The sequence below is a fragment of the Denticeps clupeoides genome, chromosome 12 (genome assembly GCF_900700375.1).
Source record: "Denticeps clupeoides chromosome 12, fDenClu1.1, whole genome shotgun sequence".
Lineage (NCBI taxonomy): Eukaryota > Metazoa > Chordata > Actinopteri > Clupeiformes > Denticipitidae > Denticeps > Denticeps clupeoides.
Window position 1 is genome coordinate 8,762,744 of NC_041718.1, and position 27,849 is coordinate 8,790,592.

Sequence of the window (27,849 nt, forward strand, 5' to 3'; positions counted from 1 at the left end):
TGGGTGCCTGTCATGGCTGCCCACAGCTCACCAAGGGTGATGGTTAAAAGCAGAGGACACATTTTGTTGTGTCACCGTGGGCTGTGCCGCAGTGTTTCACAATCACTTAACTTTTTCACTTTATCGTGGGCTCAATTCATCATTTGTGACGGCTCAATGTCACTGAGTCCTGTGAATAGTTCATGTGCGTCTGCTAAACGCCACAAGTGGGAACTCCATGAAGTATGGTAGTGGCCTAGTCAGTAAGACACTTGCCTGTGAACCAGAAGACCCAGGTTCTAATCCCACTTACTACCATTGTGTCCCTGAGCAAGACACTTAACCCTAAGTGTCTCCAGGGGGACTGTCCCTGTAACTACAGATTGTAAGTCGCACTGGACAAGGGCGTCTGGTAAATGCTGTAAATGTAAATGGAACGGGAAGCCTTTTCAAATCGGCGAATCTGCGTTTCACAATCTGGCGCTGGGCCTCCTCGCTGGTTCGTGGCCACGCCCCCCCACGGCGTCGCCAGTCAACGCCCGGCATGCCGGGGGACGCGACGTCCGCCTTAAAGGGGCGGCGCCTTCTCGGCGCCGTAATTCCTGCGTCCCACGTCCAGCGACGCCCGACGCAACGTACGTCAGATAGGACCGTGGTCGGTGTTGCTGTCGTCGGTTAAAAGGCGCGGCGCCGGACGATCCCCATGTTCTAGCTGTCCGGGGGAAGTTGCTGGGCGCTCGCCGGGGGTGGGGGCTCGCGTTCCGCTCCCGTCCCTGCCAGCGACGGGGATGAAGACCCCGAGCCGCGCTCGTCTGAGCGGGTTCCCCTCCCAGGAGGACGTGGGCGACGCGGCCTAAGGCAGGTACTCGGCGCTTTTCTCGGCGGTCCCCGTCGTCCCACGGCGCGGCCTACTGGTCGCCTTCCCTGGCGACACTTTGGCAACTCCTGCGTCCCTTGTCCAGCTTATTGATCGTGACAAACTTTAGACCTGAGATGTAATGTAACCAAATCTCTGCTGCACCTGCCTTCCGGGGTTTCCTGGAAGGTGCCATGCTGGGGGGGGGGGGTGGGGGGGTCAGAATGATTGATTGCAGTTAGTGTGTTTTACCAAGTTGACTGTGGTCCAGGGATCAGCTTCCGCCACCCCAGTTCAGCTGGTGAGAACTTCCAGGATGCATGCTGCAGCTGAACGCCTGGGGGAAAATGCAAACTGACGCGCTCCTATGGACCAGCGTAGGGGTCAAGCGTGTCCTTCAGCAGCCACGGGGACAGACTCGCTGTGAAGACCACTACTGCTGGTGGGCTGCGATGAGTCCTCCTAAGTCCTGTGCACGTCTGCCCACTGTTCCAGGATTCCGTTACTTTTCCTGCTAATAATAACAACGTGCCGCCGGATCACGTCTGAACTCTGGAATGTGTTCGTTCCGTGCTGGCGTGTGACCGTGAGTGTCGAGTCACATTGGCCACCGCCGCACGGTGTTTCCTAAACAGGGCCGGCACGCTGTTTGTTGCTCCTCGCGAGTGAACTGTAAGGGGTGGTCAGGACGCCGTTTTTTTCCCCATTTCCATTTACAGCATTTATCAGACGCCCTTATCCAGAGCGACTTGCAATCAGCATTTACAGGGACACCACCGTGGTAGCCTAGTAAACAGGGCCTAGCCTAGTAGCAGCCTAGTTTTCCAGGTGCACGGTCGTGAAACGTTGGAGAATCTGTGCTGCGCCCGTTTTTGATGAACTTTTTCTTATTTATTTATTTTTGTGCAGGTTGTTCCTGGATCCATCTGAAGCCCGAGCCATGTATTCGGAGTGGAGGTCGCTGCACTTACTGGTGCAGAGTGACCAGGGCCACCTGAGTGTCCTGCACTCCTATCCCCCTGCGGTGGGACGAGATGTGGCCAACGCTGTGGTTCGGCCCCTGGGGATCAACCTTGGTGCCGCCGGCTCTGAGAGCTTTCTTAAGACTGACAAAGAGGTGTGGGGTTTTTGGGTCTTGTTGGAGGCATGCTTGCATTTTATCTCTACTTTTCATGCTTTATTATGCTTAAAACGTGTGACAGTTGGGCTGATCAAGACATTTTGGTTTGAGATGTTCTAGTGTATTAGAAATGATTCATTGTACCTACTCTGTGGATAGCAGCGTTTTCCGCAGCCACAGTAACATTAAAAATGAAAGCAACATTTTTGGTCGCTCTGCAGTTTTCCTGTAATAACACACAAGTGCAGGTAGAGCAGCGGAGTACATAAAACAGCGCCACCTACTCGAACGTTCTGTGAGACGGCAGCATTTACGTTTATGCCATTTATCAGACGGCCTTATCCAGAGCAACTAGTTACAGGGTCCGTCCCCCTGGAGACACTGTGTCTTGCTCGGGGACACAATGGTAGTAAGTGGGGTTTAAACTGGGGTCTTCTGGCTCATAGGCGAGTGTGTAACCCACTAGAGGCATTCCCACATATACCTATAGTAGAACTACTTAGAATGGTTAACTGTTTAAAGTAGTAACTGTTTCAACCATATTAAAGTAGCAAATTGACCCCCCACCCTCTCTTACAACTACCAACTTGGTTCTGTGATCAGTGCATATTTTATTCACTGATGTCTTTTCAAGTGTGGCCATCAGAACAGTTTCTCCAACTTTCACACAAATTGTTCGATCAATTGTGAAAATGCAGAATAATTCAGCCACTTGTCCAATTTAAGGTGCTTCCTGTGCTTTTGACTGCATGAGACGTTTCAAAGTAAAAGTTCCAAATGCAAAAACAGGGAACAATTTAATTTACATTAATATAGATGTGGTCAAACTACATCATGCACTGTCACACATGTCAAATCCGTAGATAATAGGGTGAGGGGTTAGGTTTGGGGTTATGGTTGGGGTTTTATTTTGCAATGAAGCTGTATTATTTTGCGTTTTCACAATTTCTCGGCTGTGTAAGTTCACAGACATACATGACTTTGTATAAGTAGAGATTTCTACGAGTGTCTGTCGAATACTGAACTCACTGCTGACTTTCCTGGGGTTTGTATTTACACACACACACAAGCTGCATTGTTTTGGACGCTTCCCCTTGTTGTGTCGAGGGTGAAGTTCCTCCTGGCTTCTGTGTACTGTGATAAGGATTGCGAGGATTTCCTGTGTATCCCCGGGCGGTTGCTCAGACCCCTGGCTTTCACCGACCCACCCAGCCCAGGTCTTTACAGGCCAGGCCCGCTTCCCAGAGCCATTAGATAAGGCTGTTTGTTGTAAGGGCAGGCAAAAAAATGTGAAGCCTTTGCCAAGGAATGTGCCCTTGCCCTCATTCAGCATGGTTGTGTGTTTGTTCTGCTCCCTGAACGTTTCAGAGCCTTAGAAAATATCTTTACTTTGCTCAAGGTTCAAGTGTGTTGGAAGTAAAGGGTAATGGCTGTGTGGCTTTTCAGTGTTGTCTAATTAGTAGCCAATTGGCTTATCAACACTGAAAGAAAGACTGAAGTGTCCTTTTGACCTTTTTGTTACGATCACAGAACCACAGAGTCTTTGTGTTCTGCCCATTACAGGTAAAATGGACTATGGAGGTGTTGTGCTATGGACTGACTCTACCTCTGGATGGGGACACGGTAAAGCTGTGTGTGGACGTCTACACAGACTGGATTATGGCTCTGGTGTCCCCTCGGGACTCGATACCCCAGCCCATCATTAAAGAGCCCAACCTTTACGTTCAGACCATCCTCAAACATCTCCACAACCTCTTTCTGCCAAGGTACACCCCTGCTTGTGTGTGTGTGTGTGTGTGTGTGTGTTAATCTCAAAGTTTTGAGGTTTAAACGTTATCTGGACTGTCTGGTTGTAGTGCAGGGACTCAGATTCGAGACTGGGTGTGAGAGCGGACCACTCTCTTCACTTGACTTTTTTTTCTTTAGCTGTAGATACTTGTTTCCTCTTTTCTGTTGTAACAATGCAGATTTCCCACCTGTGGGACTAATAAAAGTTTTATCACATCAAATCCATCAACAATAAAAGTTTTCTACAGATGGGTGAAGGGAATAACACTGCTTAGATTGACCCTGGGTTTCGGGACACCAGAAATGGCCATAGTTTGTGGTCGACGGTAAAGTGTGACAGAGTGTGCTCTCCTACCACCATACCAGTGACCTTTGGGATTAAGGTCAGGCTGCAAGTTGGTACCCCATAGTTTGTGCTTATAGTCTATTCCTTGTAGACCCCTCTCTGCCACTCTGTTTACTCCCCATGCCATGTAACACAAAGCAAAGTATGGTGAAAGTTGTGGTTTTTGTCATTGTGATACACAGCAGAGCACGGCACAGAGAAATGTGTCCTCTCTTTTAACCCATCACCCATAGTGAGCAGTGTGTGGGGACGGAACCTTGCTCAAGAGGACCTCAGTGGCAATTCAGGATTTGAACCTGCAACCCTTAGTTTGCTTCTTTAACCTCTAGGCCACCACTACCACACCAAGCACAACTTGGTGTCACTCGTTAACTGCCATCATATACTGGAAAAATCCGTCTTTACAGTGTATGTGAAGCACAACTCTAGTGTTACAGTATTCATGACTATTATTATTTTTGCCTTTAGGCCAGAACACTACAGTCCGATGCACTTCAGGTTATGCCAGCAGGTGCTGTGTGCGGTGCAGAAGCTGGCCCGGGACTCCTCCTCCATGGCCAGAGACACGTGGGAGGTGCTGCTGCTGTTTCTGCTGCGCATCAACGACACGATGCTTGCCCCGCCGACTGTAGGAGGTCTGTAACAGCCATGGCTGCAGCCCACTACACGTGTTTCCGGGTTGAGGCTGGACTTTTGCAAACCAAAGCAATGTTAACATGCGGTCTGCGATGGCGAAGTTTTGTAAGAACATATGTGATGACCACTTAGTGAATAACTCATAAGCGGAGTAAAGAAGCAAACTAGCGCGAGCTGCTCACGCCAGCAAACTCTTGGTCATGCCAACAAATCAGCTGATTCAAAATGTGGTTTTATTATCATGGTTCAATTCATTATGCAAGTGGGCACAACTTGTTTCCCCACAGCCTGCATAAGGTGAATAAATATGTGAATAAATATGTTTATAACAGAAAACATGGAATTCAGAATGGAATGTAAGAAAAAATATATATATATATTTCATAGGGCTCTACCTTCAGCAGTTGCCAGTCACACCTCTTCTCCCTCATTATTATCCTCTGATGGCGTGTAAATGTCGTGTTTTTTCTCAGGAGGTATAGCGGAGAAGCTGGCTGAGAAGTTGATAAGCGTACTGTTTGAGGTGTGGTTCTTGGCCTGCACACGCTGCTTCCCGACTCCTCCTTATTGGAAGACTGCCAGAGAGATGCTGGCCAACTGGAGACACCACCCGCCAGTGGTGGAGCAGTGGAGCAAGGTCATCGCTGCCCTCACGTCCAGGTCTCTCCCTTCAGCATCATCATCATCATCATCATTATGGTTTCACATTGCACTCATCTTGAATTATGCTGATGCATGCTCTAAGCATGCTTGTTTTTCCCTCCCCAGTGATTAAAGCTATTTATTTTAGATTGCTGAAGTTTACCTACGGGCCATCATTCCCACCTTTCAAAGTACCAGAGGAAGATGCCAACCTAATCCCTGCTGAAATGGACCATGACTGTGTAGCTCAGACTTGGTTCCGTTTCCTGCACATGCTGAGGTACCCCTTAGTTCCTTTAGACATACAACATTACACACAGCCAACAGAGTTAAAGACAGTTTGGAGTGACCTGACTGTGATGTTTTATAGTAACCCTGTGGACCTGAGCAACCCAGTCATTGTGAGCTCCACGCCGAAGTTCCAGGAACAGCTGCTGGGGGTGAGTGGGGTCCCACAGGAGGTGGTTCAGCACCCATGCCTCAAACAGCTGCCTCAGATCTTCTTCCGTGCAATGAGGGGGATAAGCTGCCTGGTGGATGCTTTTCTAGGTGAGAAAATGCCCATACCTGATTTTTTTTTTACTTGGGCTCGAGGAAGAAGCACTTTTGTTTAAATTAGGCTTTTTAGGGTTGTCATAAGTTTAACAATATTTTGGTAAATTTTACATTTTGCGATATTCCCCCCCACACACATTTACATAGAAATTTCAGAGAACATATGGTCATGAGCGATTGCCTTAGAGTAATTGAACAGTCATGGAAATGTTGCTTTGTCCCCTTCAACCTGACAGGACTGAAGCTGAAATCTCCTTACAACTAAACCATCTTAATTTTGCCTTTTAGGGTTTTATATTATATTATAGTATATTATATTGTTTTGTTTAGATAAGCAGATAAGCTTTATTTGACTATATTTGTTACTGATTTTGGAATATTGCCACATATCAGTACAGCTACCAGTTTCACCAGATTCTTGCTAAACTCTTTTAATGTGCCCTTTTATTTAAAATACCCTTTTTCTTTCTTTGAACGTCTAGGTACCTAACAATGCTAAGCCCACTGTTTGGGCTTTGTTGGTTTTAATAGCAAGAAATGTGGATTCTGTGTCCCTCTTTAGGTGTTGCGGTATCTAGGAAACTGGACATTCCAGAAAAGATGCCCTCTTATGGTACTCTAACCCGTGCACTTCTGAGTTCCTTTCATCCGTGAATCAGGGTTGAAGGGCTCTTTGTTATCCTGCCTGTTCTTTTTGGGCCTGATTGTTCAAGGAGACACAAATGTATGAGAGAGAGGTGGGGGTGTCAAACGAAATTAAATGAGCTTTGGGGCCTGTTCCCTTTCATTTCCTACACCCACTACAACACATCAGTTGTAGCGTACGTGGCGGAATTTAGCCGCATGGTGCGAGTGGTGTGGATTCTCGCTTCCTCAAAGCCTTCCAGGGGCTGTCTGTCCTGTGTGGGAAGGCCTTTGGCTTGTTAATTGTCCAGGTAATGTGTTGACACATCTTGGTAAGCATGTTTGTCACCCTGGCTCTTTGCCATTGTGGTCATTCGGCTCTTTGGCTGACCATTCTTGTTGGTCATCTTGGAGTTACAGTAGTTTACAAGAGTTGGGCCGATCGTTGTAGATGTAAATGCCCCATACCGATGTGTGTTTTATCTCTCGTTTTACATTAATTAATTATCTGTACTTTGGTTCTGCGCTTGTTCCTTGTGAGCATGTATTCTACCACAGTGTCAGCCTCACATTCTAGGAGACTGAGAAGCTCACAAAAATTTCATACTGAATTATCGACCAATTCTTCCAGGATTTAGCAACATTGCAATTGCAGCAATTAACACAGATTTAACGAACCCTGTGAATCATGTAGGACCTGAGCTTCACCAATTATCATAGCAGTAGCTTTTGGTATTTCCACTGTCATACGTGTGCATGCATGGAGACAGACCACTTGTGGTTTTATTTTTCAATCACTCAGACCAATTATATGATTGTGCACACATGCTTTTAAATGTCTTATAATGTGTTAAAATACAGCTGTTTAAATTTTTTGTGCATGCTCTCATTGATCAGGCCAGGTCTACCGGACGTCAGAATACAAATCACACCGCACTGTACACACAGCACACAGCACGGGCAGAAACACAATCGGGTTGTGGCACAAATGTCTCAGGTTTACCACCAAGAAACGACTGCAAAAGGTAGCGCTTTTTAATTCTCACTGGAACAAGCTCCCAGATATTCCCTGAAATGATTTTAAATAAACTTTCTCCTGCATCTTCACCAACCCAACCCAAAATAAGCTATATTGTAGCAGAACATAAACTGGAATCAGTCATTTGTTTTAGGCCTTGTGATGGTTGGTGGTTTGCCTTTGCTCTGTTTTTGCCAATGTTGATGGTGTTTCTCTGTAAAATTATTAGTTAAATAGAAGTACCATTTAAGGTCGTTTGACTCCCCTGAAGGCCAATTTGCACTTGTCGTGGGAAGGAAATGACCTTTTGGTCAAATCACTTGGCCTTCCATCTTCGTCTTGCTGCTACTCTGTGAATTTTCTCTTTCTGGTGAACTTCCAACAAATCCTAACGATCAAACAGTGATTCATTTACATACATTTACATTTACAGCATTTATCAGACGCCCTTATCCAGAGCGACTTACAATCAGTAGTTACAGGGACAGTCTCCCTGGAGCAAGTTAGGGTTAAGTGTCTTGCTCAGGGACACAATGGTAGTAAGTGGGGTTTGAACCTGGGTCTTCTGGTTCATAGGCGAGTGTGTTACCCACTAGGCTACTACCACCCTGATTCGTCTCCTAGGACATACAAGCCACTCTGTCTGAACCTTGGACCGACCCACACAGTGTTTACACCATTCCTCAGAGGGGCACAATATACATTTCCTCATATGTAAGCGATCAGGCGATGTATACATCGCCTGTCATTCTTCCCGGCAGCCGTTGCCTCTGAGCGGGAAGGCTCGGTGCGCTGTGTAACCACATGTGAGGTGTATGTTAAAGGGTTATCGTTATATAAAAAAGCTTCAGTAATATTGTTGAAACACGATCATGACATTGACCGAAACATAGTTTATAACTAGTTTGTCACTTTTCTGGATTTTGTTGTCAAGGCCTATGCATTTTTCTTTTCTTTTCTGAAGTTCCCAATTTTATAAGGTTATGAAGCTCAAGGTGCTATTTTTTGGCTCTGAGTTTCCCTCTAGGCTAGCAGCCAATGTTGAAGACCATTGTGCTGAATGTAATAAATCGGCTTATTCTTAAGCTCATTGTCGACCCTCAATAATTACATAGAATGTCTGTCATAAGTGATTGCAATCAGGCATGAGAAAGATTATTATAAATTGAACACAGGAATACAAATTTACAGCACTAAAAACTACTCACTCAATTCATGCTCCATATCCGCTTTGTCCTATTCAGGGTCGCGGTTCCTAGAGTCCATCCTGGGACACTGGGGCTCCAGCACATTGCATCCTGGAGACTAATATAGTGGAATAGTGCATTCATACGTTTCTCTTCTTTTTTTTTTTTTCCTGTGTTTTAAACTTGAATGCCTCACATCTCTCACTCACTTTTACTGCTTTTATTATCCATTGCTTACTGGAGGCCCTCTTACACGTTTTGGACTCCATTTGGCCTGTTGAATAATTCAGAGAAATTCCATTTCATCCTTTTTTATTTTATAGAAAGGAAACACAGTAAGGACATACACTGTGTATCTTGCTCCAATATAATAAAAGTTAAAATTGGATGCATAGGCAGTTTACATGATCAACGTTTAGAATTCATTTGTTGCAATGATTTTAGATATATTGAAAACTCACCAGATATGCTGAGTAATCCTTCGCCAGAGCTTGATTATATACAACATAACTGTGATTGGCATTTCCGGATCCGAATCTACAGACCGTGATTTTGTGTAAACCTAACAGCTGAGCAGCTGCAAATGAAGCTGCAAAACAGCTGATTTTCCCGTCTGGGGCGCTGCAAATGAAGAAAGTCAATTGAATTTATCCAGGTTTAATTTACCATGCATGGGGGGGGCTTCGCAAGAACTCCCACCATTAGTAAGTTCACAAGCATATTTATACCACTGTGGGTAACGAAGGGTAGGAAAGCAGAATCACGCCAGCTTCATCATAGGCGCCTGGACAAGGACACCAGAATCTGTCTTGTGTCCAGCATAACACGCTTATTTGGAAAACATCTTAGCCTTGTACATCACCAAGGTTTAAAGTGAGATACAGTTGTTCCATGACCAAAGGTGAAACACGTGGAGTGTCCAGGCCTGCACATTCTTCTCTCTACAATAGTACAGTACGCCTTCACCATAACACAATACATTATATAGCAAACAATCAGTGCCTTTCATAAATCGAAATTAAGTTACGTTACTAACCCCTCTGTTTTGAATGCATAATATGATGTGATAAATGGTTGCTGTTGTTTTCCTGTTTCTTCTTTTTTTTTTTTTTTTTTTTTTTTTAATTGTTTGTCCTCGTACAGGATTACCCGAACTTTCTTCCGCAGGAGTCACGCTCTCACGGGGCTATATACGTGACCGACTTCCCTCTTTAGGTACAACCTATGGAGCTTGAATAAACCAAATCATTAAATCACTTTGTCCCATTTTTTGTTAAATTTGGTTTGTAGTGTCTTCTTTTTTTTTTCCCAGGAATGTGGTCCTAGAGGCTGTTTTTGTTCTGTAACACTTTTTTGTTTCCCCACCCAGGTGTTGCCGTCACTAAGAACAATTTGCGAGAGAGGCTGCCCTCTTACGGTACTCCGTAGAACTTGCAGCCAATCGTTAGGGAGCGTGGTGTGAAAATGTGTGGGTTTTTTTTGGGCTTCGGGTGCATTTTTCATGGCTGCTGTCAGGAAAATCCAGGTTATATGTAATTTCATTCAATATTAGCACCTGACATCTGTCACTGTCCAAAGTACCAAACCACCTTTTACTCTTGTTACTGGGCTGTGCCTGGAATCCTGAGGATCGATTTGCATGAAGTAATGCTAATGCTTTCTTCTAGTAAAAAATGATCTATGACCTTCTCACTTGCGGGCAGACACTGGTGATGTTTTGTATTCTTTTACTATTTTTTTATTTATTGTGTATTAGAATGTTTGCTTACTCAATCATACATAAAAATGGTGGAAATTTTAACAAATGAGAAATGCCTGTTGATTTAGGATTCATATTGGTTTTGTTTCCCTTTTTTCTGACCTTTTCTATTCAGTCCTTTTTGTTTTTTTTTTAATCTTTTTTTTTTTTGCCATCGACCTTACTAACATTATTAGGTTCCTTGGTCCAGGAAGGCCACAGAGTCAGGTGATAAAACTGGCACTGGGCAGATTTAATAAGCTAGTGTCCATTTAACATAAACGTGGAAAGAATTTGGACTTGAGAATGAATCCTGAACAGGTGGCCTGCCGAGACCAACATTTGTATTTAAACGCCTTGAGTGAAATAACAAGTTAAGTCTTGAGCATGTTTATTTTGTGTTTTTCCTTTTTAGGTATATCCCGCCCCCGGTCAGATAGTGCCCCGCCCACTCCTGTTAACAGATTCAACATGCCACCACCCCCGACAACGACAAATACAACGCCACCTCACAGCCGCAGGCACCGACCTGCAGTTGTAACAAAGACAACCAGTAAAGTCCCCACAGTATGTTTATTTTTTTATTGTTCATTAAATCCGCGGTTAGGGTTGGGGGTTAAGGTTATATATAAAATGCATAAAAATGTCAAATCATAATGTTATTTGAAATACAATTAGCAAATATTTTACCAACTTACCTGCTTAGAGGGTGGTAGTAGCCTAATGGGTAACACACCTGCAAATGAATCAGAAGAATGCAAATCATAAATGCTGTAAATGTCTAATGCTCACACGACAACTAATTCACATTTTAAGCATCAGACAGCTGAAAGTGAAGTGATTGTCATTGTGATACACAGAATAGCAGAGCACTCAGTGACACTACGAAATGTGCCCTCTGCTTTTAACCATCACCCTTGGTGAGCAGTGGGCAGCCATGACAGCAGTGTGTGGGGATGCTACTTTGCTGAAGGGGACCTCAGTGGTTCGGGATGTGAACCCGCGACCCTTCGTTTACGAGTCCGCTACCTTACCCAGTAGACAACCACCACCAAGCTCCATACTGGTGCTTCTATACAGGGTTCTATGAAAAGTGTGATTTTAAAGAAATCATTTATATTTCATTAGTTATGCTTTTATTGAGTGTTTTGTGGGAATTGGAACTGACTATGCGGTATGTTCGGTGTTTCAGACGGTCCCGCCCAAAGTGCCACACCAAACTTCTTCCACTTCGCCTCTTTCCAGCCCAAACCAAACGAGTTCAGAGCCACGACCACTCCCTGCACCAATGCGACCAAAGGTCAATAGTGTCCTCAACCTGTTTGGCCAGTGGTTGTTTGATGCTGCACTAGTGCACTGCAGACTTCACTCTTGCCTCAGCAAAGACAGTAGCATATCTGGTAAGATCAAGCCTGTGTCCCAACCCAGAATTATGATTTAACTGTCAATGTGGCTCAGGGCTCGAAAAACTGCCCGTCATGTGCCAAAGTCTGCATGACTTTCTGTGACCTTTTGTACCACCTTTTGTACTAGTTTTCTATTCACTTGGTCAGGCAACAAGAGAAGCACAAAAGCTCTTTTAATATATATAATAAAACAAAATCTGTGCATTCTTCCTTTCAGCTCTTGCTACTCAGACTGGGGTTGAGTTGAGAAGAAAGGTTTCTCAGATGCCTACAGACACCATGGTCTCAAACCCTATGTTTGATGCCAATGAGTTTCCGGAAAACTATGAGTCTGGCAGGGCAGAAGCCTGTGGGACCCTCTGCCGCATTTTCTGTAGCAAAAAAACAGGCGAGGATATCTTACCTGTTTACTTGTCCCGGTAACTTTCATTTCACATAGTCATTTTAATGTGTGTTTTATGCATTTAGAAGCCTGATACTAGCCAAGATATATGACTCTCCTCAGGTTCTACATGGTTCTGATTCAGGGTCTCCAGATTTCTGACTTCATTTGTCGTCCAGTTCTGGCAAGCATCATCCTGAACTCATCAGCTCTGTTCTGCTCGGATCTGAAAGGGATCAACGTGGTTGTTCCGTACTTCATCTCTGCCTTGGAAAATATCTTACCTGACCGGTAAGATGCTTCTGGGAAGTGTCACTTTTTAAACAAAAGCTCAGATGATCAGACAGCGCAGAAGAAGGGGCCACATCTTGACATTGTTATAAGGCAGAGCATTTGAAATGAGTAGGACAGAGCATAAACACAAAGCTTTGTTCAGCGAGACAGTTCAGTGCTCTTTGCACTCAATTATCTCTCATTGTCCATTTTGTAAAAAAAATTAAAAAAAGACTACAAAAATAGCCAGGCTGAGGTGATAATGAGGGGTGAGGACCAGACGATGTATAAGTGACATTTTGGCATTTTTACAAGCAGGACCAAAACATAATCAGATCAATCTGTAAATACTTCTAAAAATGGATTAAGTCTTCCTTTTAGGATCAGTTGTACAGATTATGACAATCATCATCTTAGCATGTATCAATAACTGAACCTGTAGGCAGGGTGTGAAAAGGTGGGACATGTCGACAGCAGCATTGGGGGTGCTTATGTATAAATGACATTTGTGTTATTGTCAAAACACTGAAATCTGGTGTCTTGCAGCCACTGGGTTTCATATGCATGTCTTGTATAGGGCTATCATGCCCTTACCTATTTGTTCTTTCTGCATGTCACCAAGAGCATATCGATATCTCCATATATCTATGGACTCTTTCAAGCCAGAATATCACATTGCCTCATCTGTATCTCACTTCTCTGTATATTTGCATTTATATATATATATATATATATATGTGTGTGTGTGTGTGTGTGTGTGTGTGTGTATATATGTGTGTGTGTGTGTGTGTGTGTGTGTGTGTATATATATGTGTGTGTGTGTGTGTGTGTGTTTTTGCTGAAGTGAGAATTGAAATCTTACAATTGTTTTTTTTTTGATCTTCTTTTCTGTCATGTCAGGGAGTTGTCTAAGTTCAAATCATATGTAAATCCCACTGAACTGAGAAGAGCCTCAATACACATCTTGCTGTCAATGCTGCCATTACCTCGTCACTTCGGCAGCGTCAAGTCTGAGGTAAACTGATGTCCACAATTTGTGTGGCAGTATGTACAGTCCCTGACAAAAGTCATGTGTACAAACTGACCTCAAGTTACGCTGAAATATATTTCTAATCATTTTATTCCCAACAGCTTTTGTAATAATGTTTCAGTGCAAAACAAAACTGTCAAATAGGGTAAAAAAACGGGTAAAGCCCATTGAGTCAATTTTTGCAAAGACACAAAGTGTTGTCTTGTCATATGAGCTTCAACTGTGACTAATAATGGATCTATTAGGTCTCAGGTGTATAAAAGAACCCCAGTACATTAGTCCTTCACATCAACGCAACTAGACCTCTGCAAACATGCCTAAGATTCACCCTGAGACTAGTGTTGATTATCAAGAGGCTGAAGACCAGATCCACTGCTGATATGGCCAACTCCTTCAATGTGTCTCAGTGTCAAATACAGAGGATAAAAAAAAAAAAAGATTTGAAGAGACTGGAGACGTTTTTGACAAGCCCGGGCCAGGCAGACCCCGCAATACAACTGCTCGAGAGGACAGTTTGTTGGCTCGAAAATCCAAGGCCAACCCATTTTCCACTGCAGCAGAGCTCCATGAGACCTGGTCACCTGATGTCCCTGTGTCAACCATAACAGTTTGTCGGATTCTGTCTCAAAATGGTCTCCATGGTGGAATCAGTGCCCAGAAGCCAGCACTAAACAAAAGACAATTGGAAAAACCGTGTGGCATTTGCCAAGGCCCACAGCCTGCTAAAAGGATGGACGCCGGGAAAGTGGCAGAAGGTGGATTTTTCAGATGAATCTTCTGTTGAATTACACCACTGTCACCGCAAATATTGCAGGAGACCTACTGGAGGCCGCATGGATCCGAGATTCACCCAAAAAACAGTGAAGTTTGGTGGCGGAAAAATCATGGTCTGGGGTTACATCCAGAATGGGGTCGTGCGAGAGATCTGCAGGGTGGAAGGCAACATCAATAGTCTGAAATACCAAGAAATCTTAGCTACCTTTTATATTCCAAACCATAAAAGAGGCCAAATTCTGCAGCAGGATGGTGCACATACTTCCATCTCCACATCAAAGTTCCTCAAGGCGAAGAAGAGCAAGATGCTCCAGGATTGGCCAACCCGGTCACCAGACATGAACATCATTGAGCATGTGTGGGATAGGATGAAAGCGGAAGCATGGAAGACAAAACCAAAGAATATTGATGAGCTCTGGGAGGCATGCAAGACTGCTTTCTTTGCTATTCCTGATGACTTCATCTATAAATTGTATGAATTTTTGCCAAACCACATGGATGCAGTCCTTCAAGCTCATACAAGATATTAAGATATTTGGATCTCACAGCACCACTACTTAATTTGCTGACATTTCTGTATTTGCAGTAACTTTCTTAAATTTTTGTATAGGTGACTACGTTTGTTTAGCCAAAATTTGACCTTTTGGTCTTGATTAATGATAAATTAGTTTGACTGAAAAAAGATTTATTTCAATACATTAAACATCATTTGGTAGGGTTTTAGCTTTTCATATGAGCTATTTCTAACACCAATTGATCTGGTTAATAGCAAGTGTTTCTACAAACTAGATAAGCGACAAGACTTTTGTCAGGGACTATATACTCTTGTCATAACTGATTATTTAGTAGGCTTTTATGTTAATCGTCTGTTTTAGGTCATGCTGGAGGGCAAGTTCAGCAATGACGACAACTCTGTTCACGAAAAGTCTGTGTCGTTCCTGTCCCTCAAGCTACGTCTGGTCAACATCTTGATCGGGGCCCTGCAGACCGAGACGGACCCAGCCAATACCCAGATGATACTAGGTCTGATGTTTTGTTTCATAGTCACGTTCCCATCTAGGGGGGAAGGAACGTGGACAATGTGAATGTGCTGGATTGCGACAAGGAGGGAAACACGGGCCAAATCAAAGTGCACAAAAGTGTGTGTGTGTGTTTTTTTTTTTTTTTTTTTTTTTTGTACAGTGCGGGACATGATATATACCACAAAACCAGCAAGTGCTATGTACACCATCATAAACCCCTCAACCAAACACACACAACACTGATACAGAGCCAACACACTAACACTTACAAATACACACACACACACACACACACACGGGCAGAGACAACACATACACATAGATGGGAGAGCCAACACCTAGACACAAGAACAAGCACGATCAACTCCCAACAATCTCGATCTCCACTCCAAACTCCTCCGTGAGCACTAAGCCGTCGACTTCCTGTTTCGGGCCTCTTCTCATGCTGGCAGTGGCCGATTAGCAATCGGACACTCCTAAAAAGGAAAAAAAAAACACACACACACACAGAATGGCAGAGATCCCCCATTACTAGTCCCTGGTGCAAAGCACCCAGAGACATAACATTCATGTTCTGTGCATCAGGAGCAGTATCAGACTGAGTAAACATATAATGTTTTGCTGACAGGCGCAATGCTGAACATCGTGCAGGATTCAGCACTCTTAGAGTCTGTGGGTGCCCAAGCTGAAGTGGTGAGAGTGATTTTTTTAAGCAGCTTGCCTAATTGCAAATGTTGCTGTCTATCAGCAGCATCATAATAGCGTCATTAACAATAATAGAGAAGGCAAATGTCTCTGCAGAACAGTGTGGAAGGCTCACGCGCCCGGGCAAAGAGCCACAGCAGGAACAACAGTGGCATTAGCACAGCCAGTGCAGGCAGCTCCGAGGGCACCACGCCGGACAGCGAAAGGCCGGCGCAGGCGCTGCTCCGAGATTACGGTAAGGCAGTGGGACGCAGCATGTAAAAAAAGAGGAAGAAGTGGCTATTTGGAAATATGGAACTAGAATTATGGGAAAATCAGTAATGGAGGCTTGATCATCTTTTTTTTTTTTCATAGCAGTGACTCTGTTTCCATAAAGGTGATATAGTAGACAGATTTGGTAAAGCTTTGAGTTGTCTGTTGTCTTCATCTGCGTGCTGTGGTGGTGTGCTGCTAGAATGGAGGACCTTTTCTTTGACTGTACAGTTTCTTGGGCGTGTCACTTTACAGCCCATAGTGCACTGTGAGCCACAGTGTCTTGACGTGCATGCATTAGTGCATCAAGCGTGTGCATGGTGTCCTAAAGACGTGGTCTGAAGCACTTCAGTCCGTTTCCTACTGACCCTCTATGGCCTTATGTAACAGCAAATTGTAAAACACACCAATTACATTGTATTTGGTGGATGCTTGTTTGAAGAGAAAACTGCTGATGTGCAGATTGTCAGCGCTGCATGACTTGAAAATTAAAACATTCCGTATTTAATTAATTATATTTATATAATTAATTAAACAAGTTAACAAATTTAAAGCATTAATAAAATGATCTCATTAATAATGGTCCAAGACAATGCAATTTAAAGCCAGCTTGACCTTTTCAGTCAGGTACCACCTCAGAATTACTTTTTTGAATACGTGTCAGTGCTGCAATTGAAAATACAGCAATTGATTTATAATTAACTGTTCTACATATTATAAATAATACCTACACTGAATTTGGGTCTTAAAATTTTATGCACATGGTTGAACTCCTAGTTACCACCCAGTTATTGAGTTGAATTAAATGTGGTGGAACTAAGATGGCAAGCCTGGTGGATGTCTGGACCGGGACCTGATTTGAACACATAGCAGCTATTAGGAGTCTGTATTGCATATTGATCTGACTATACAATACGCGTCACAAAACATGGGTCACGTTTACATTATGATCTATTGTGATGCTGTACATAATGCAATATTCTACGGTTTACTGAAAATGTAAAAATAGAGCTGAGATAGAAGATGCTGTGTACGATCTGTGTGGATCCCATCACATTAATAACCAAAACAACATAACTCAGAAGTGAATTTTGGGCTAAATTTGTTTACAAAATTATCAATGTTTGATGTCACTGTATTGATACAACATCACCACACAAAATATGTATACTGCTGTATTGATATTTTCTAACATCCCTAGCAGCTATTAATATGAACTGTTCTCAGAGACTTCCAGCGAAGTCTAGTACCACATTGGTTTGAGAACCAACAGTCTCACCTGTGTGTTATATTTCTACAGCAAAAACGAAATTGATAGAGTTGAAATTTTTTTATTTATTTATTTTTTGCCCCAAGTAAACATCTTTTACAATTTTCAGCTTTAGCTGTCTAGATTAGCTGTTGTCCTCTGGACCGCTGGCTGCCTGTGTGTGCGTGTGTATATGCGTGTTGGCTGTGCTCTGGCTGTACTCCGTGTCACTAACCCCCGACTCTCTCTCTCTGCGTGCTGCCCGGCTGCGGGGTTCACATCTCAGCTCTTCATACAGATACCGCCACTGGCCTGCTCATCCGCAGCATCCACCTGGTCACCCAGCGGCTAAATTCCCAGTGGAGGCCTGACATGAGCATCTCGCTCGCCGCACTGGAGCTGCTGGCCGGCCTGGCAAAGGTACCGAGGCCGCGGCGCCCAGCTACACTCGAACCGAAATGTTCATGGTTGTGTTGATGCTCTTGGGGGAAGCGCTGTTGGAAGGGGGAGTTTTTGCTAAATTTACTGGAACAGATATCTATATCTCGGAGAGAAGCCCATTTTGGGCAATCAGTATTTTGCTGGTGTGTTGTTATTTATGACTGATTAGAAAAAAAGAAAGAATTAAAGTTTATAATGGGAGGAACACCTTCTGCCACCTTCCCACTTCCTCGTTGTAGCAATTATGACCCGTCTTTTAAAGTGCAGTGAAAATATACCCATGTGTATTCCTTGCATTCATATAACCTTTATACACTTAGCAATACCCACTATTCTTTCTCGAAATGACTCCACGCGCACCCACAGAAAGCTGAAATTAGTCAGAGCCAGTGACTGATCAATAAGGGGATTCATCAGCCAAATGAGTTATGTATTTAAAGGGTCGTTGATTAAGCCATGCCAATATGTTTTCAATTTCACCCTGACCTTGAGGTGGCTCTGTTAACCAAACAGTTCCTTTTGCAATCCATCTAATGATTTAATGAAGTCACATGTTAGACTCCTAAATTGCCTTTGCCACCTATTAACAATTCCATTGTGTTTAACCACGTCTAGCCAAATAGCTGAAGTAATGTCTACTTCATGCCACTATACAGAGATCATGAAACGATATAATGGACACGGTTTCATCTTAGTCTATTCTTCAAAGTCTCAATCAGTATTATGACTATGGATGGTGTCACTTTTCTTTGCTATGCCAAAAATGGCACCAATTGCATTTAATCTATTAAATCTTATTATCTTAGACTGTTAAGTTTGAAGAAGACAGCATGTGTGGCAATATCAAACCTTGTTTACATTTAAAGCATTTATCAGACGCCCTTATCCAGAGCAATTTACAATCAGTAGTTACAGGGACAGTCCCCCCCTGGAGGAACTTGGGGTTAAGTGTCTTGCTCAGGGACACAATGGTAGTTAGTGGGATTAGAACCTGGGTCTTCTGGTTTATAGGCGAGTGTGTTACAACCCTAGTTTTTTGCACACTCCTTCAAATATGCTGCCACGTAAACGAGAACCAAAAGTATGTTTGTAAAAGTCCATATTCTGCAAATACTGGTGCAGATTTTAACCCTTGAAAAAGTGTCTCCCCTGAAATCTCCAAACTTAGTTGCAGAAATCTATTTTTATGCCACTGTACCAAAATGTTGGGAGCTACAATTTGGGACTTTTCCTTTTGGGGAGTGTGTGAACCTCCTGGAATAAAAAAAATAAAATAAATAAAATTCCAGCCAAATCTCAGATGACTCTGTTTAATGATGCGTGTCACTATTCTGAGGTCATTACATGATACAGCCGTGCCCTAAATACTGCCTGTTGCTGTAACTGTCCTGTCAGGTTGGACTACGTAAACTGTCTAAATGTCTCAAAGGTGAAGGTGAACGTGGAGTCGTCGGACAGGAAGCGAGCGGTGAGTTCGGTGTGTGGGTACATCGTGCACCAGTGCAGCCGGCCGGCCCCTCTACACTCCAGAGACTTGCACTCCATGATCGTCGCCGCCTTCCAGTGCCTGTGTGTTTGGCTCACTGAGCACCCAGACATGCTCAACGAAAAGGCAAAGTCCCTTTCGTTTGTGGGGGGTTTATTTGTTTGTTTGTTTATTTGCCGTACCCAGTCTAGCTCACCCACGTTTGGTGCACTTTTCCAGGACTGCCTGATCGAGGTGCTGGAGATTGTGGAACTGGGAATCTCTGGCAGTAAGTCCAAGACGGGCGATCAGGAGGTGAGGTATAAGGGTGACAAGGAGCATAACCCCGCCTCCATGAGGGTGAAGGATGCAGCTGAAGCCACTTTGTCATGGTGAGAAACCCGCTAACATGATACGCACATGGAAGTGCATGTGTCCAAAACAATTCTGAAATAGGGCACAGTCTCCACGATGTAGGAGTGACAAATCTACTGTGTGCTACTCTTCTCAAATTGACACGAGGTGAACTGATTGCAATTTGGTGGTCAAAGGTCATGCTGACCAGTGACCTCACATTTGTGTCATTGATAAAAAAAATAATAAAACCCTCATGGGATTATTATTATTTAAAATTTTTAACACTTTGCTTATACACCTTCAATTAGAGGTGTACAGATGAACTGATTAGATTTTGGTCATCGCTTATCGATGTCTGCTGTGTGGGGGGACTGGATTCACTGGAAGTGAGCTGGTTTGCCGAGTTTTAGTCCAGTTTGAACTTCCAAGTGCGACTCCTAACAATTGGTTTAACAACAAAATTGTGTGTGTGGTCAGCATAATGCAAGTCTTGGGTGCATTTCCATCACCGAGTGGCCCGGCGTCCACCTGCAGTCTGCTGAACGAGGAAACGCTGACAAAGTACTCCAGCCTCACTTCCACAGGCCACGGGAGCTTCCGTTACTTTGTACTGGACAACACTGTCATCCTGGCCATGCTAGAGCAGCCACTGGGCAATGAGCAGAGTGAGTCTCTCAGCATACCGCTATGATTTATAATGTGTTTGTGAGTGAATTATAATTAAGTGTGCATAAGGCTCGGCTTACGGACTTATGTTACGTGTGTGGAACTAAGGAAAGGTAAAGTTGAAGATAACATGTTCTTGTTACCGTTTTGGGTCTTTGCAACTCAATTGAATTTGCGTGCCCAGCTATTAATTAGACTATTTGGCTAAGCTGGTGGCAGAAATGTTTTAAGTAAAGATCACCAAACAATTGCATGTCGCTAGAAAAGGTAGTAAATCGAGCAGTGGAGGCTGAGTTTCGAGCTATTGCTGTGATGCAGTGCCTTTCAGGAGACTAAACACAAATCTCTGTTCCCGTGTCAGAAGATCCATGTCCGTCTTTGACCATGCTAATCAGAGGCATGTCCGGCCGACATGCCTGGACCATGCAGCTCTTCCACCAGCCGAGAGGGGCAAGGGTGAATCAGAAGGTAAAAAGAAACAGTCGTATTCAACAGCAGGAAAGAGATGTATGAGTGTATTTAAATTTTTTTGTTGATTTTGATTGTAGTTTTTGAACACACACATACCAAAGGAGAAAGACAGAATACCACGTCCTAGAGGAACTGTCCAATGTATGGTTAAGATCATAGGTCAAAATTCTACAATGGTAGAAGGACAGAAAATTGACGCCACATATCCATGGTTGGCGACTTTGCTGTCTATCATAATAATACAAATAAAAATACATGTTCTAGCCAGAAAAAAAACAATGAGAGGCCTAGTGTCACCATCAAAACTGCCCTCATCTGAACCAGCAAATGAAACTGTATGAATGTATTTCTCTTCCACTGGCAGCAGGTGTTTGTACCGGAAGATCGACCAATGGCCAGAAATGATGTTGGGATTCGATTTAATGTCAAGCACAGACCATTTCCAGAGGAGGTGGACAAAATTCCTTTTGTGAAAGCAGATCTGAGTATCCCAGACCTTCATGATATTGTGGATAAGGAGGTAAATGCATTACTCTCATAGTTCATAATATTGTTTAATTTGGTTTTGTTGTATATATGCAATGTTGCCTTTGTATAAAAAAAAAAAAACAGAGACTGGGTGTTGTCCTGGAATGTAACTAAATGCTTCGATTTAAATGAATCTTAACATGGCCCTAAATATTGGAGTAGTTTCCAGAAGATGCTAATAAAGGTAATATGAAAAGGTTTAGCAAGACGATTCTCATGTTGTGCATACATGGTATTGTCAGAAAACAATAAACATGAATATGTTTATTTATTTAGAAGTAATTGGGGACAGTGGTGGCCTTGTAGTTAAAGAAGCAGCCCTGTAAACAGAAGGTTGCCGGTTTGAATCCCGATCCGCCAAGGTGCCACTGAGTAAAGTCACACACTGCTCCCCGGGCGCCTGTCATGGCTGCCCACTGCTCACCAAGGGTGATGGTTAAAAGCAGGAGACCCATTTCGTTGTCACTGTGTGCTGTGCTGCAGTGTTACATAATCACTTCGCTTTCACTTTAACTTCAAGAGTCAGAATATTATTTTATATCTTTTCTACTTGTGTGAAATAGGTCTGTTTTTATTTATAATCTGTTCAACCTAAGTTTGCAATGAGTGTTTTTGGGTCCATTTTAATGTTGCTGAGTGTTTACTGGCTGACGTGTGTGTGCGTTTTTACAGCTGGAAATCCAGCATGAGAAGCTGCGAGGGGTGATGGTGAAACAGATCGAGTACGAGATAGGGCTGGAGAATTTCAGCGAGGAGCTCTGGAGGAACAAGATCTTTCCAGACCCCCTGAAAGACTGCAAGCCTCCTCTCCCCGCCCAAGACTTCCAGACGGCCCGCCTCTTCCTCTCACACTTTGGCTTCCTGTCTCTGGAGGCGCTGAAGGTACACAAGACAGGTGGCTTCCTCCCACTGGATTTATTTAGCTCTGTGCCTCTGATTCACTCAGTCCTTCACCTCATTGTGTGACTAAGCGTTTGTTTTCTATTTTGATCAGTCGACCAGCACTTGTCACCACCTGCATAATATGTGTAGGTTTCCCTCATGCCGCCAAACCTGCCCTGACACATCCAAAGGTCTCCTGAGGTTACTGGCACCAAGCCCTCCTTTGCATACCTTTTAAATCCTGTTTTAAGGGTGGGGTCTGCATAATTTGTTTTCCAGCACAGATGCTTATAATGAGGTCTTGGGATTTTTTTTTTTTTTCCCTCAAACCACTCCTTTTTCATTTTTGCAGTAAGGCAATGTGCATTATCCTGTTGAAGGAGGTCACCTAAAACTGTTGTCATGTAACAAGCATGGAAGACGTTTTTGAAAAAGCATGTCTGCCTGTTGGCACATGTATCTTCTCTCTGTAGGAGCCTGGCAACAGTCGCCTCCCTCCTCACCTCATCGCCCTGGACTCCGCGCTGCCTGGATTCTTCGATGACGTGGCCTTCTTGGACCTGTTGCCGTGTCGACCGTGTGATACGGTGTTCATCTTCTACATGAAAGCAGGACAGAAGAGCAGCCAAGAGGTACGTCAGATGAAAAAATATACTCGAACCAGCAGAGAAAGACAGAATCAGAGCCGCTCTGCTGCCGTTCAGCATACAATCCTGTAGATGGCAGTAGTAGCGCAGTAGTGTAGCTCTGTGAGATCCACGCATACACTTTTTGCCATCACCACAAAAGCTTACTGCTTTGGAGAGATGCAAATGTTACACTTTTTTTAAAAATGCAAGACCCATTCATGAGTAGGTGTGTCCAAACCTTTGACTGGGAGTGTACTCCAAACAGAAAGCAATATTGTGATATTTAAAGCATTTATCAGAAACCCTATCCAGATTGATTTATAATCTGTAGTTATAGTGACAGCCTCCCTGGAACAAATTAGGGTTAATACTGTTTTATGACCAATGGTAATGATTATGTTTACATCATGCAGAAAATGGGAATTAAATGGTTAAAAAATGAAATTAAAACCAGACCTTAAAGTCAAAACATTTTCTACATTCACAAAATATCCATTGATCTTAAATATTGTTCACAAATCTGTTCTAAATCTGTGTTGGTGAGCACTTCTTCTTTGCCCAGTTAATCCATCCCACTTTACAGGTATAGTATATTAAAGTGCTGATTAGACAGCTTGAATATTGCACGATACAAATGCTAAAAATATAGCAGTAGGTTTAGAATCCTTTCTTGATAAGAAAGGGAGATGCTAGACCCATTGTAGTAGGACTCATGTTATAATTATGGAATAAATCTCTAATGACCATGTAACATCTTTGTTATTTCCCTGCTTCTCTTACTCTGGGATGCCCTCCTCCTCTAATACAGATCCTAAAAAACGCGGAGTCGTCGGCGAGTGTTCACCCGCACTTCCTGGAGCTGCTGCTCTCTCTGGGCTGGCCTGTGGATGTGGGCCAGCACCCTGGCTGGACCGGTAACGTCTGCACCAGCTGGACTATCAACACAGCTAAGAGCACAGAAAGCAGCCTGCCCGGTGTGTAAACACACACACACACACACACACACACAGACCTCAGAAGAGGTGTCCTACTGGCTCCACCACCTTCAGAAGGAGATTGTGGGAGCATCCTCTGAATGAGAAGTGACTGGGTTTCCCAGTACAGCTTGTTTTAGAAGTGGGTGAAAACTGACATGAAATGTGTGAGAAAGTGTGGCAGTTTGAAGGAGTTTGTGATTTGAGATTTGTGTTAAAATGATGCACATTAGATTAGGAAATGTGAAGAATGCTTGCAGCTGGATGTTGAGAGCTGCCGATATCCTTTTGGCTCCTCGGTCAGTGTAAATGTATGTGCTTTGAACACCGCTGTTTCATATACAGGAAAAATCTCTCCTTTAATATTGTCGAATACCACCATAATACACATCCATAATACACGTCCATGCATAAAAAACAACAGAATCCAGGCTGTTATACACATCAACAAATTAAAGGTGAACAAAATATACTATGAAATATTTTTCTTTTTTGCAGATGACTCAATCTCTCACATGGGTAGTGGTGTGTTCAATGGTGAAAAGAGGGTATTGTACTATGCAGACGCTCTAACCGAAGTTGCCTTTGTCGTGCCGTCCCTTAACAACGACTCCTCAAGTGAGTTTCTGTGCTCTTACCTTTTTTCTTTTGCTACATTTAACATGAAAGTGTTTTTTTTTTTTCTTTCTTTCTTGTGATACACAGCATAGCAAAAATCCCTGTGCACACAACAAAATGTGTCCTCTGCATTTAACCCAACACCCATAGTGATTTGTGTCTATCATTATCCCTGCTGGATTTTTTTGGCTCTGTGCTTGTGGTTGCCGCGGTTCCATGACTGTAGTGGAGTCGTCAGAGAGCAGCTTCCCCTCGTCCGACTCACAGATGGAGCTGTTCCCAAACCTGGTGAAGCAGTCCAATCTGACACTGGAGCTCTTTCCCAACCATTCCGACAACGTGGCACCTGCGCAACGGGTGTGTCTGTCTTTTCTGCGTTTAATAACAAATCACCAAATGTTGTTTGCTTAAAATAAATAAAGACAAATTATTAAAGTGAAATGATTGTCATTGTGATACACTGCGTCACAGCACATGATGCTGGGCGTGGCGAGCAGGGTGTGTGGCACCTTGGCGGCTCGGGACTCGTTTCCTTACCCACGCTGCCACCGCTTCTCACCACTGAATGTATGCTAGTGTAAACCAAACCATTCCGTAATGTAGCTGCAGAGATTGTTGTGATTGATATCTTGGTCACAGCGTTGAATCACCACATGTTCAGCCCTAGAGAAATCTTTTATGAGTCTGTATGTGTTCCAGAGTCCCACAACGAAGAGTAAAAAGGTGTCATCAGGCCGGCCTGTTCCTCCTCTTGGACCAGAAACCAAAGTGCTGGTGGTTTGGGTTGAGCGGTTCGACGATATCGGTAAGTGACTCTGGCGTCCTCACACTGTGTCACATTTTTCCACTATTGCTGCAGTTCTTCATCATCTTAAATTGTGATCATTTTCTTTTCTTTTTGTTTCATGTCTCTGTGAAGACTTTGAGGCTCCAATTAAGTTTTTGTTTCCCCCCAGAAAACTTCCCCCTGGGTGAGCTGCTGGCAGAGACCAGCACCGGAGTCGAGACGGCGGTTAACAGCAGCGCGAATTACAGGTGACATTGTGCTGTTTGTTTCAGGCACATCTTTTGCAGCCTATTGCAGCAGTCATGATGTAAGATGATGTGCCAGTGAAACAGAGGTCATAATTTGCCAAAAAGCCTATTCAGAAAGGTTTTTTTTGGTTTTTATTGATCACCTGTGATCAATATCACGAGCCTTTTTTCATCTCATTATCGGAATAATCAGGAAAATTGCAACTTGTGAAGCCAAATTTGTTCGAGAACGTTCACAAACTTTTTTTTTTTTTTTCTTGCCAGATCCACGTTTTCAGAGAAGGACGTCCCGGTGATATTCATCCATCCTCTGAAGACTGGCCTCTTTCGCATCAAGGTGCATGGTGCTATGGGCAAGTTTGGTGCAGTTGTCCCTCTGGTGGACGGCATGGTGGTCAGCCGCCGATCTCTGGGTAAGGACTGGTTTGTGTGTTTATGCCTCATGCCTTATGCCAAAAGTGCAAAATAAGATACAGCATTGTGTCTTATGTTTTATTGTTTAATTGTTTTGGTCATGTTAATATCAATGTAAATTTTTCTCATTCTGAGCAGTACCGCAATGTTCATGTGTGTTTTTCCTGTGTGTGTGTGTGTGTGTGTGTGTGTGTGTGTGTGTGTTTTTGCATATTCAGGGTTCTTGGTAAGACAGACTGTAATAAACGCTTGCAGGAGGAAGCGTCTGGAGAACGACTCGTACAGCCCTCCTCACGTGCGCCGGAAACAGAAAATTGCAGAAATCGTCAACCGATACCGAAACAAGCAGCTGGAGCCAGAGTTCTACACATCACTTTTCCAGGAGGTCGGCGAGGGCAGCCTCAATCCATAACACACACAGAACAAACACCACTATCTACACACTTGTGTGTGTATTTTTTTTTTTTTTATAGCTTGCTTGATCTTTGTTTTTTCAGGTGCAAGAAATTTTGTACGGACAAATTCAGACTACTGAATTTTATTGTGCATTTCGTTTCTGTATTTCGTCTGGGAGGAGTCTTAAGGGAAACAAATATTTATGAAAATATAGAAGACTGTAAATGTCTCTGTTGATGGACTGTCAATTATATGGCTCATAGGAATACACAGACATGCCAGTAATTTTAATGAATGCCTAATATTACTTTCTTTACTTTGGATCTCAGGTTGTTTCTGCCAAGGTTTGTAAGGTTTTGGCATGTGCTTCTGCACCTTCTCTGCATTCGTACCACCCAACCCGTGCTCCTTCTTTTTACACTCAAAAGATGCAGAGTTCCAGCCAACTGGCCTTAGTTCTGAATGAGACAGTCCATTTTCCAACTTTTGTAAAGCAATCACAGAAATCCTGGCAACACGTTGTTGCCCTGTTGGACTGGTGTTGCTGGATTGTTTAAATGTATTTGTGCTCAGCTGTTTGCCAAAATTTCTTACCATGTGATTTCTTTATTTTTGATCACATGGAAAACAGAGGACACAGAGTACCATATTGGCCCAAATAAAACATTTTTAAGACCTAAAAAAAATGATTTGCAAAATATTGCTTTTGGCAACTCTTCTTTTTCATATGGATTTTGAGGCGCAATATATTTTTAAAATTTTTTTTATTTTGGGGTCATTATGGTACTTTTATTTTTCCTCAACACCAAATAGTGTCTTTTTGTTTTATGTAATTATGTTGAGACCAGATAAAGGAAGGGCTTTTTTTTAACAAATACTTTTTTCGTCCCATCAATATTCAACTGTATGTATCACTTCATTTATCTTTTTAAAAAATACTGTTGTCTATTTTTTATTTATTTTTTTTTAATGGAAATTTTACACCACAAGAAATAAAACTGATCTTTAACTATTACTGTACACGGTCTCATACTGTAGACCGGTTTTATTATTTTTTTTTTCAGTTTGAAGTGTTTCTTTGATTTGAGAGCATGAAGGCCTTTTATACAAGATGCATGTGACATCTGAGGACTTGTTGCTATGTTCCTGAAATGAAGGCATCTAACATATCTTTTTGAGTTTGAATATGGCTTTTTAAAAATAGATTATAGCCATCTGCTATATTTAATTTTTTTGGTTTTGTTTTTTCCTTTAGAAAAACTATAAATTAGGGGCAAAAATCATCTTGTATTAAGTTGGATATGTAAATATGAGAGTGTGAAATTTATTTCACTCGTCTTATCTTACAAAAAGGCACAAAATTGCTTGTTTGTATTTAGGCACATTATATA

General features: G+C 43.0%; 1 protein-coding gene across 5 annotated transcripts; it reads left to right on the forward strand.

Annotated features, from left to right (window-relative positions):
- The first annotated feature begins 596 nt into the window (after nt 1-596).
- On the forward strand, nt 597-27,837 carry ralgapb (Ral GTPase activating protein non-catalytic subunit beta). 5 transcript variants are annotated; one of them, XM_028998199.1, is made up of 33 exons: nt 597-841; nt 1,745-1,952; nt 3,519-3,721; nt 4,558-4,724; nt 5,199-5,385; nt 5,516-5,647; nt 5,738-5,916; nt 6,485-6,535; nt 9,895-9,966; nt 10,121-10,168; nt 10,905-11,056; nt 11,682-11,889; nt 12,113-12,314; nt 12,401-12,568; nt 13,451-13,565; nt 15,230-15,377; nt 16,005-16,069; nt 16,178-16,316; nt 17,869-18,002; nt 19,453-19,635; nt 19,729-19,880; nt 20,323-20,510; nt 20,873-20,979; nt 21,347-21,502; nt 22,183-22,392; nt 22,866-23,024; nt 23,830-23,995; nt 24,494-24,613; nt 24,840-24,970; nt 25,313-25,418; nt 25,570-25,648; nt 25,913-26,061; nt 26,281-27,837. In XM_028998199.1, exons 2-33 carry the CDS (start codon nt 1,776-1,778, stop codon nt 26,472-26,474), a joined length of 4,647 nt encoding a protein of 1,548 aa, XP_028854032.1. In that variant the 5' UTR covers nt 597-841; nt 1,745-1,775; the 3' UTR covers nt 26,475-27,837. The 5 variants fall into 5 exon arrangements, with proteins under 5 accessions (XP_028854032.1, XP_028854031.1, XP_028854033.1 ...); XM_028998198.1 differs by having other exon boundaries at nt 597-837; XM_028998200.1 differs by having other exon boundaries at nt 597-837; nt 17,881-18,002.
- The last annotated feature ends 12 nt before the right edge of the window (nt 27,838-27,849 follow it).